Source organism: Myxocyprinus asiaticus, chromosome 42 (genome assembly GCF_019703515.2).
Source record: "Myxocyprinus asiaticus isolate MX2 ecotype Aquarium Trade chromosome 42, UBuf_Myxa_2, whole genome shotgun sequence".
NCBI lineage: Eukaryota > Metazoa > Chordata > Actinopteri > Cypriniformes > Catostomidae > Myxocyprinus > Myxocyprinus asiaticus.
This window is the reverse complement of record NC_059385.1, coordinates 27,484,548-27,496,122: the sequence shown is the minus strand read 5'-3', so window position 1 is coordinate 27,496,122 and position 11,575 is coordinate 27,484,548. Positions and strand designations below refer to the sequence as shown.

General features: G+C 40.8%; 1 protein-coding gene across 1 annotated transcript in view; it reads left to right on the top strand.

The window, feature by feature from the left end:
- The first annotated feature begins 3,543 nt into the window (after positions 1-3,543).
- Positions 3,544-11,575, top strand: part of LOC127433052 (thimet oligopeptidase-like) — a 46,829-nt gene continuing 38,797 nt past the window's right edge. The window contains exons 1-6 of the mRNA XM_051684676.1: positions 3,544-3,669; positions 4,127-4,374; positions 4,517-4,665; positions 7,300-7,404; positions 8,528-8,630; positions 8,710-8,870. Coding sequence (XP_051540636.1) covers positions 3,629-3,669; positions 4,127-4,374; positions 4,517-4,665; positions 7,300-7,404; positions 8,528-8,630; positions 8,710-8,870 — 807 coding nt within the window. The 5' untranslated portion in view covers positions 3,544-3,628. The remainder of the gene's footprint in view (positions 3,670-4,126; positions 4,375-4,516; positions 4,666-7,299; positions 7,405-8,527; positions 8,631-8,709; positions 8,871-11,575) is intronic.

Below are 11,575 nucleotides of genomic sequence, written 5' to 3'. Positions count from 1 at the left end.
TCACAGCAGTGATGAGGGAGTCCCACCTCCCTATATAAACCACTGTCATAGGTGCCTACTTCATTCTTCGCATATCTCTTCTCCGTGCAACTGCAAGGAGGGAAGTGTGGTGACATACCTCACTCCTGTTATCAGAGATCCGGAGTTACGTGAGTAACCTAAAGTTCTCTTTTTATCATTCATTTGGTATCTCACTATGGGATATAGCCAACTCCCATATTGCAGATATGCTGTACAAAGCAGACGTCAACCAATTTGGGGGGGGGGGGCTCAAAACAACACACTTGTGCTTCACTGTGTTATTGTTGATTTGTGTGTGTATTTTTTTAATTTTTTTTTTATGTTTTTTTTATTTACATATCGGCAGATTGACAACCCACACCAAGGACTGAATGAGCCAATGACGGCTCTGTGACATCCAGTCTATAAAATCAGACAAAAGTGTGAGGCGATGCCCAACTTGTAGCTGCACAAATGTCCTGGACTGAAATACCTTTAAACAGTGCCCACGATGTAGCCATACCTCTGGTAGAATGAGCCCTCAAGCCCTCTGGAAGTTGCAGCCCCAGACTATTATAACTTAATATAATAGCCTCTACTACCCAATGAGACAGGCACTGTCGTGATATGGGTCTGCCCTTACAAGAATCAGTCCAAGAAACAAAAAGCTGATTACTCTTCCTCAATGCCTTCGTTTTTTCCTCGTACAAATGTAGAGTACGAACTGGACACAAACAGTGAAGCCGCTCATCCTCTGGCAAGGAAAAAGGCAGTGGGTGAAAAGTTAGCAAATCCACCAGTTTACAGCTGAGCACAGAGTTGCTCACCTTAGGCACAAAGGCTGGATTCATTTCACACCTGAGGGTGAAGTCTCCATTCCCCGTAAAGAGGATTCCCCCAGGACAGGAGATCCGCCCCCGTATTTATCGCTCCTGAAACGTGCATCGCCCATAATGAGATAATGTGCGCACCGCTCCACACAATCAGCTTTTGTGCCAGGCTGTGTAGCCGCTGTGAACACGTGCCCCCCAATCTGTATATGTATGTCACTGTTGTTGTGTTGTCCAATCTGACTAGGACATTGTGGCCTTAAAGGAACTGTACAAAGTGCTTCAATGCTAGCAACACTGTCAGTGACTCTAGAAAGTTTATGTGCACGTTCTTTATGGACACGGGCCAAACCCCATTCACTATTCTGCCTTCGCACGCCGTGCCCCAATCTGTGAGTGATGCGTCAGTCATCACCACTTTCCTCAGAAAGACAGCCCCCAAAGGAATTCCCCCGTGAAGGAAAGCAGGGATTCTCCAGTGACGGAGAGCAGGCATCCCCTCTGATGTCACTCTTACGCTGCGATTTAAGTGACGGCAAGGACACAAGAGCTGCACTGCAATCCAATGATGAAACTCTCATTCGCCACAGTCCCAAAGGAATGACTGACACCGTTGAGGTCATCAGACCCAATAGGCATAGACGCAAACTGAATGAGTTCAATCTGAGTCTCAGATAAATTATTTCCTGTGAGGGCATCAGACAGCTCTTTGTCTCGTTTATTTTGAATCCCAGATTTGCTAACCAGCATTGAGACACCAGCATTCTCGTATCTATCTCTGCTTGCTGCCGCAACGGCACGCACAGCAGTAGATCATCTAGATAAGCAGACACTCTGAGACCAGTTAATCTAAGCGCCGTTAGTGCTGCCTCCACACACTTGCTGAAGACTCTCGGTACCAATGAAAGTCCGAAAGGCACTGTCAAAAATTTGTAAGCTATTCCCTGATAGGCAACTCTTAGGAATTTTCTGTGTGATGGGTAGGTGCCCACATGAATATATGTGTCCTTCAGATTGACTGACATAAACCAGTCTCTGGGATGAATAAACTGAGAGAGTGTTTTGAGCATGAGCATTTTGAACCTTCTGACATATTTGTTGAGGTTTCGCAAATCCAGAATGGGACGGAGACCTCCTCCTCTCTTGGGGATGAAGAAATACCTGGAGTAAAAGCCCTGACGTCTGTTCTCCAGCGGAACAATTCTTCTAGGTGATTTGCCACCAATGCCTCGACTGGAGGAGGGCTGGACATCCCCAGATCCTCCATTTCATCCACATCCAGTATAGAGTAACCTTTAACAGGCACTCTGTGCGAAAATGGCTTGTCCCAAAACCGACACATCTCCGCGACACACACTGAGATGGCAGCCATTTGCCATCGTACAGATCCCTCTCTGTACCCTGGTCAGTCTGTTGTGATGGCTAGTCAATGGAGAGCTCCTTACAGCTGGGGTGGGGGGTCTTTAGATATCCTCATCACCGCAACCCGCACCCTCCTTTCCAAAACTCTCCGTACGAAATGGGAACAATGCGGGCAACACTCGGGATTAGCGAGCGCGGCCTGTGCATGCCTGACCCCCAGACAGGCGATACATAGTGGGTGGGAATCCTTCGGCGAGATCATTGATCCACAAGCGTATGGACGGGAGGGATCCTTCCCCTTCACCTCGCCACTCGGTGAGCTCGCAGTTGCCATGACAGAACCTGAACTCAAGAATACATTAGCAGTTCACCATAATGTGCCACTTTATTCTGTGTTAATCCTCTTGCCATAGATGTAGAAGCTATAACAGCTCGAAACTCCGCAGAAAAACGCAAACCCGCCTCAACGTGCTGGTTTACGTCACCTGGAGAAAACAATATAATACAGCAGAAAATATATTCACTTCGACAGTGAATATACTCGCAAAAAGAACAGCTGCATTCTGCGACGTACCTGAACGGCTCGCCTGATAAACTGTTAAGCGATCACTTCTTAGTGATCATGCTGAGGATAGATTCCAAAGATCTTCATGGGGAAGAGAATGAGAATGAAGTATGCTTGTATGACAGTGGTTTATATAAGGAGGTGGTAGTCCCTCATCACTGCTGTGATTGGTCTGTCAACTGACAGACTAGGTGTTATAGGTGCTTCCAAGATTGGCCATTCTTGATGTGTTACCCATAGTGAGATACCAAACTAATGTTAGAAAGAGAACAGCTTTTTTTTTTTAAAGTTACTGATGGTGACTGGAGTGTTCATCTGATGTGAGTGGTCATCATTTTATACATATGTTTCAAAATTGCAACAGTTCTTTAAGAGTAAACCTTTTTTTAATTTAGGAAGAAAATACTATGTGCACTTTTAAGAATGAAGTGCCACGTTTTTCCTCTTTTTGTTTTGTTTTGTTTTCTCTCTCTCTCTCTCTCTCTCTCTGTATATATATATATATATATATATATATATATATATATATATATATATATATATATATATATATATATATATAATTTTATCGTACTGTGGGGAGAAAAGTCGTACCAAGAATTTCACTACATGCCTTACTGTGTATGGTTGTATATGTGACCAATAAAACTTGAAACTTGAATTCGCTAACTGGCTAGCGCCCACCTACAGACGTTTACCTTTCAGCCAGTCACGTAGGATTATAGGTAGAACGTCATATTACGTATTTAATATTCATAAGACAAGCCTTCAACGTTGTAGAAATATGTTGTACAATACATTCGAGTGTGGCGGTTAAACTGTAAGCAGGAGGTGTATCCCATTTTTGCACGCATGAAACTATAGGCATGCAATGTTTGTCCTCGGCATTTCTGTGACCCGAGCGGGTAGAAGGTATTGTGAATATTACGCTTTTATTCAACACACTTTGTACATTATTGAGTTTGACAGTAGGCTACTATTATTAACCCAAGGCATGAATGTGACATGCTATATATGAACGGACGCATCGTCTTATTTTACAAAGCTTTAATATTAGAGGATATCCTGTTTTAATTGGTTATCTTATCGGTTCATCACACAACTAGGTGATGCAGTTGGCATATGTGAAGTAGTATAGTGTGTCAAGAGCAGATCAGGTTCGCATTCCCAGTTTTAACAGGTATGTGAATATTCCCATCGTTAGCACGGGAAACATTCACAGCATGCATCCCCACAGAGCACTCAAGTTTAGGTCGTATGTGCAGGAATGTATAGGTTTTCCTTTTTTAAAGTGCCAGGATTCTACCTAACAGTCCCCATGCAGTGCATGCACACTGAGGTTTGCCCTGTGATTACTTGCCCTATTCAGAGTTATTCTATCCACAACAAAGTTCAAGATGACTCTTCAAAATGGATCAATCAGAGCCTGCTCCAGCACAGCTGACAAAAAGAACAGCCTGCGCTGGGATCTGACCCCAGAGGAGATCCGACACCGGACAGAGAGACTCATCCAGCGGACCAAACAAGCCTATGACTCAGTGGGGAGCGTGGAAATTGGGAAGGTGTGCTTTGAGAACACACTGCAAGTCCTGGCAGATGCGAAGTCAGATTATGCAGGTGAGCGGAAACTGATGGAATGGCAGATATTGTATATATGATGTTACATGTTACATGGCAGATGCAACTTACTGTACAATGCATTTGAAGTTTACATTTTATTCTTGTCCTCAGATTTGCACTTTTGTCCACTCTCTTTCAGCTTCACGTCACGTGTTGGATTTCCCTCAGTATGTGTCTCCATGTAAAGAGGTCAGATCGGCAAGCACTGAGGCTGATAAACTTCTGTCGGATTTTGATGTGGAAGTGAGAATGAGAGCCGATGTGTTTCAGAGGCTTATAGCCCTGCAGGTACCACACCACCTTGTGATACACAAATCATGGTGTTCTTTGCATTATGTAATTTTTTTTATTTTATTTTTAACTGGCTGAGTTTATAGCAGTGATATCAGGGATAGTTCACCCAAAAATGATTCTCTAATCATTTGCTCATGCTCATGCGTCTCAAACTTGTAAGAATTTTCTTTCTTCTGTGGAACGCAAATAAAGACATTTTTAAGGATGTATGAGGTGTTTTTGTCCATACAATGTAAGTCTATGGGGTCCAAAACTTACAAGCTGCAAAAAGCACATAAAGGCAGCATAGAAGTAATCCATACGACTCCAGTGGGTAAATCTATATCTTCAGAAGTGATATTATAGGTGTGGGTGAGAAACAGATCAATATTGAAATTTTTTTTTTTTACTATAAATTCTCCTCCCTGGCCAGTAGGTGGTGATATGCACGAAGAATGCAAATCACCAAAAACAAAAGAAGAATGTGAAAGTGCCGATTGATAGTAAAAAGGACTTAAATATTGATCTGCTTCTCACCCACACTTATATAGCTTCTGAAGACATGTATTAAACCATTGGAGTCGTATGGATTACTTCAAAATTTTGGTCACCATTAACTTGCATTGTATGGACCTGCAGAGCTGAAATATTCTTTTAAAAATAATTGTTTGTGTTCAGCAGAAGAACGAAAGTCATCTGAAATGGCATGAAGGTGAGTAAATGATGAGAGAATTTTCATTTCTGGGTGAACTTTTCCTTGATGATGGGTAGAGAATGCTGTTTCATGTTGACTTTAAATGTAGTTGATTTATCAAATCATGCATGCCATGTTCAATTAAATTTTGTTTCTACATTTTATTCAAAGCATCATTTTGGTGGTGCAATTTTTATCCTGATTTACAAATTATCTTGGTTTTGTTATTTTAGGCCATTGATGTGACCTCTGTCAGCTTTCATTAATGGAGGTCTTATATCTCTGTGTAGTAAACGGACACATCTGGAAAGTTGGCTGCCAGGTCCAGTTTCATAGGGGTGACCCATAAAATGAGGCATTTGGCAGTGTCAGCCGAGCTCATTGAAGCAAGACTTATTCAAAGCAATTTCATAGTGCAGATTCACATATAATGCAAGTGAATGGGTGCCAAAAAATTTTAAGCTCCAAAAATCACATAAGTCAGGATAAAAGTAATCCATAAGACTCCAGTGGTTAAATCTATATCTTCAAAAGCGATATGATAGGTGTGGGTGACAAACAGATCACTTCATTCTTCTTCTTATGTTTTTGGTGATTCACATTCTTTATGCATACTGCCCCCAACTGGGCAGGAGAAGAATTTCAAGCAAAAAAAGACTTGAATATTGATCTGTTTCTCACCCACACCTATTATATCACTTCTGAAAATATGGATTAAAACACTGGAGACTTATTTATTTATTTATTTTATCCCCTGTTCTCCCAATGTTGGAATGCCCAATTCCCCTAGGTCCTCGTGGTGGCATGGTTACTCACCTCAATCCGGGTGGCGGAGGACAAATCTCAGTTGCCTCTGCTTCTGAGGCCGTCAATCCACACATCTTATAACGCTTGCTCCGCATGTGGAGGCTCATGCTAAACTCTGCGATCCACGCACAACTTACCACGCACCCCTTTGAGAGCGAGAACCTCTAATCACGACCACGAGGAGGTTACCCCATGTGACTCTACCCTCCCTAGCAACCGGGCCAATTTGTTTGCTTAGGAGACCTGACTGGAGTCACTCAGCACACCCTGGATTCGAACTTGCGACTCCAGGGGTGGTAGTCAGCATCTTTACTCACTGAGCTACCCAGGCCCCCTACAAAACACTGGAGTCTTATGCATTACTTTTATGATTCTATTATGTGCTTTTTGGAGCAAATACATTTTGGCACCTATTCAATTGCATTGTATGGACCAACAGAGCTGAAATATTTTTCTAAAAATCTTCGTTTGAGTTCAGCAGATGAAAGAAAGTCATACACATCTGGGATGGAATGAGGGTGAGTAAATGATGAGAGAATTTTTATATGTGGGTGAACTATCCCTTTAAGCGAGTAGTATTCAGCTGGTCATGTGATTCTAAAATGGTAGCCCCCATGAGGGCACCCCTCCCCCATGTTGAATAAAACAGCTTTTATAAGGTTACTGATATGACTAGAATCCTCATCTCATGTGAGTGGTCATTATTTATACTTATGTTTCAAAATTAAAATACATTTCTTTATAATTAAAACTTTTAAAATCCTTCAGCGCCAGCCACAGAGGAACACAGAGGAATAAAAAAAAGAGAAAAAAGTAGGCAACTACCGGCATAGAGTTTTGCAGATAACTGATAATTCCAAAATTATTATTAATTGTTAAAACTGATATATCGGTCTACCTCTAGTATTTACTGCCTTTCTAATTGAGCTGTAATGAAACGATCCAGCTATTTCTTGTGAAGGCTGGTGTTGATTCCTCATTGTCCTCATTGTGACCCTGTGGAAGACTCCATTCACTGAAAAGCATGTGACAACTGAGCTAGTTGTAGGTTTGGCACAGTGTCAAAACCGCAGCTAGCCGTGTCATCCACAGGAGCTTGTGTACAATAAACTTCACTTCAGGCATTCATTCCCTCTTTATCTTTATAGGAAAAACAATCCACTGATTTATTGCCAGAGTCTAAGAGATTTCTGGGACGACTGCTAAAATTAGGGAAGCGGAATGGATTGCACTTATCCAAGGATATACAAGAAGTAGGTTTTTATTTGCTACAAATATGTATGTATGGTTTTGGCAGTCTCATGTAGCCAGACCTTTTACTAAAATAGCAAAGTGTCATTTTATATATTGATACTTTTGAAGAAAATCCACACACGCATACAGTATACAGTGCATTCAGAAAGTATTCAGACCCCTTATTTTTTTTCACATCTTGTTATGTTGCAGCCTTATGCTAAAATGCTTAATTTTTTTTTTTTTCACATTAATCTACACTCCATACACCATAATGACAAAGCAAAAACCAGATTTTTGATAACTTGAAAAAACTGAAATGTCACATTGACATAAGTATTCAGACCCTTTGCTATGACACTTGAAATATCCCATTTCTCTGGATCATCTTTGAGATGTTTCTGCACTTTAATTGGAGTCCACCTGGGGCAAATTCAATTGATTGGACATGATTTGGAAAGGCACACACCTGTCTATATAAAGTCTCACAGCTGAAAATGCATATCAGAGCAAAAACCAAGCCATGAGGTCAAAGGAACTGCCTGCAGAGCTCAGAGACAGGATTGTGTCGAGGCACAGATCTGGTGAAGAATACAGAACAATTCGGCTGCATTGAAGGTTCCCAAGAGCACAGTGGCTTACATAACTCTTAAATGGAAGAAGTTTGGAACAACCAGGATTCTTCCTAGAGCTGGCCACCTGGCCAAACTGAGCAAATGGGGGAGAAGGGCCTTGGCAAGAGAGGTGACCAAGAACCCAGTGGTCACTCTGGTTGAGCTCCAGAGATCATGTGTGGAGATGGGAGAAGCTTGCAGAAGGACAACCATCACTGGAACACTCCACCGATCTGGGCTTTATGGCAGAGTGGCCAGATGGAAGCCTCTCCTTCCAACAGGTTCACCTTCCAACAGGACAATGACCCTAAGCACACAGCCAAGACAACGCAAGAGTGGTTTCAAGACAACTCTGTGAATGTCCTTGTGTGGCCCAGCCAGAGTACTATCGAACTTGAAGCCAATCAAACATCTCTGGAGAGACCTAAAAATGTCCGTCCACCGATGTGTGTGTGTGTGTGTGTATGTGTTTGTTCTGATTAATTTCTTATGGATTGGTCCAAATGTTTTGTCTTTTTTGTTCTCTCAGGAAGTCAAGTCAATCTCTAAACAAATAAGTGAACTCTCTATAGATTTCAACCAGAATTTAAATGAAGAGAATACTGTGCTCTTGTTCTCTCAAGAAGAGCTTGGTAAGCATGTGTATCTACAGTTTAACATCTGCGTTCTTTAGCGAATCCCTCTTGAACGTGCATTTCTTCCTTTTTTGAGAGGGTCTTGCTGATAGCTACGTGAATGGTCTTGAGAGAAACGAAGATGGGCGGTTTGAAGTCACACTGGCTTATCCTCACTACTTTCCTCTGATGAAAAGATGTCATATTCCAGAAACCAGGAGGAAGATGGAGGTGGCTTTTCACAGCAGGTGCAAAGACGTATGTTCAACTCATATATCCTTTTAATGTGTCTTTTGATCCAAATTTCAGTAGTCTCGGGTAGATTTTGATGGTCTTGGAAAGCCTGGAAATATCAAGGAATTTAAAATGGTGCTTTCCAGGCCTGGACAAGTCATGGAAATAACAGGATAAAAATCTTAAAATTCATGGGAATTTCTACAGTGAATATACATTTAGCTAGTTATATCAACTAGATATATTACTTTTATGTACAATATAGCTTGTGTAGAGATTTGTGAGTAAAATATTTTCTTTTCAATTGGTTCTTGTCCATGAATCTGTAGACGGGTGTTTCTTATTCAGGCACTTTTAGTACTTAAGTTTTATTTGAACATTTGTCACACTCTCACTGGTTTATTGAATTTGTCTACTAACAATGTCCAACAGTGTTTGTACATGCATCACAGGAGATTATTGTTATTTTTTTTTTATATGACAATTTTTTTTTAATTGTCATTGTCATAGTTTTTGTTAGTAGTATTCTTATTATTATTCCTGTAGCTCTAAATTGCCCAATATCTCAAGATCTCCTCAGTGAAATTTGGCACATTGATACTACAGGCCACGAGTAACTACCACACCAAAAATGGCCCATGTGAGCCTATAGGTGGTGCTACAGGCCACGCCCCAATTTGTTCATTTTCAAAATGATGCCATTTCCGCCACATAAGTCCAAAATTTCTGAAACCTGGTATATATACCTCATTTCTCATGAGGAACAAAAAAGCTTCTAGAACCCATAAATTCTGCCATGATGGATTTTCCTGTACAATACAAATTTGTCCAAAACTACAAAAATCCTCCTCCTGAACCATAGCTCCAATTGACTTGAAACTCGGTATGTATGTGTAGAATACATGCCTTTCAATTTGATATTTAGCAAAAATGAATACAATACAAAATGGCTGAAAAGTGCACATTTATGTAAATGTCCACATTGTCTCAATATCCATATGTCCAAAAAATCTAATGCCATTTTGACTAATGTTTTTTACAACCTAACAGGCTTCAAGATGACATCACTCTGAAGTACTGTGCAAAATTTCACCTTGATATGTCAAAAGATGACAGAATTACAGTTTACTATTATTTAACGCTAACGCTAAAATAATGCTTTACAAATCCGCTAGTCATAAAACCGATACTTTGATTCAATCACTAGTTCATATGAAGACTCTTGCAATGTTTAATAACAAATTAATAAAATGTTGTGTACATGTGTGAAGTACATGTCTCTACCATGTCAATTTTTACATCATTTGCAGTTTTGAGGAGGGATCCGCATTGCTGCTTGCAGCTATAATTGTCATTGTTTCTGAAAGTCGTAACAATTCTCACCACAGTGTCATTTCCAGCACATCTCAAATTCTGTATTTTATTTAATAGAATTCTGTGCTGGAAGTGATGCTGATAGATTTGTATTTTTTTTATAGTATAATCTATGATTAACATTTTTATTTTTATTAAAACACAGAAAAACAAAACATGAATACACAAAATCAACTTTTAACACCCACTACCACCCCTCCTAATCCCCAACCCCACCCCGATCCTCAACAAACACCCCTGTGGTCTTACATGAACACATAAAAGAAAACAAAAACAAAAACCAAACAACTTATAGAGGGAAAAAAAAAATACACACACACATATATATATATATATATATATATATAAAAATACAAAAATCTCACACACTGACAATTACCCCTCTCTCTCCACTATTCCACCCGAGAGCCCTCCAAGAACGCTAAATATCCACCCCATTTTCCTACAAACAAATCCAGATTCCATAATATTCTATAAGACCCCTCCTCTAAGGCTGCAACTCTCCCCATCTCCTAGCACCAATCCTGAAATGGTGGTGCTCCAACCGACTTCCAACCCCTCAAAATCACCTGTCTGGTGACCATAACACAGGTTAGGACCCAATCCTCCACATGTTTATTCTCCACATTTACTGTCCCATCTCCCAAAATACAGAGTCTGGGGCAAAACGAAACCCGAGTGCCCAAGACGCCACATACAAAATTCTTATCTTAACGCACCCCCAAAAAACATGGGTTGTATCTCCATCCTCCGATTGGCATCGCCAGCAGTTAGGTGTGTCTTTAAGACCAAGCCTATACAGTCTAGAGGGGGTCCAATAGAATCTATGTAAAATCTTAAACTGCATAAGGTGAACCCTTGCATCTTTAGATACAGACTTGACATTTTTTAGAATGCTAGCCTACACTCCTTCCTCCAATGCCAAATTTAAATCTTTCTCCCATAATCTCTTAAGAGAAGTTGAAGTTCTGTCTCCCAGACTCTGAATTAGTAGGGAGTAATACACCGATGCCTCATGACCTTTTCCAAAAGCAGTAATCACCACTCCCAGAGTATCTGCTGCTTTAGGAGGGTGTAAACCACTCCCAAAAACAGTACAGAGCAGGTGGCGCAGCTAAAAATACTTATAGAACTGAGATCTAGGAATCCCAAAAAGTTGAACCAAATTTTGAAAGGATCTCAACACTCCATTCTCATATAGGTCAGCGAGTGTAGTAACCCCCCTCCCAATCCACTCTGACAAGCAAAAAGGGGACTTGTTGATGCATAGTTTGGGGTTCAGCCATATGCTCGAGGCAACATTTAAAAGAATGTCAGAATTAAACAGTCTGGACACCTTTGTGCATACTGAGTTC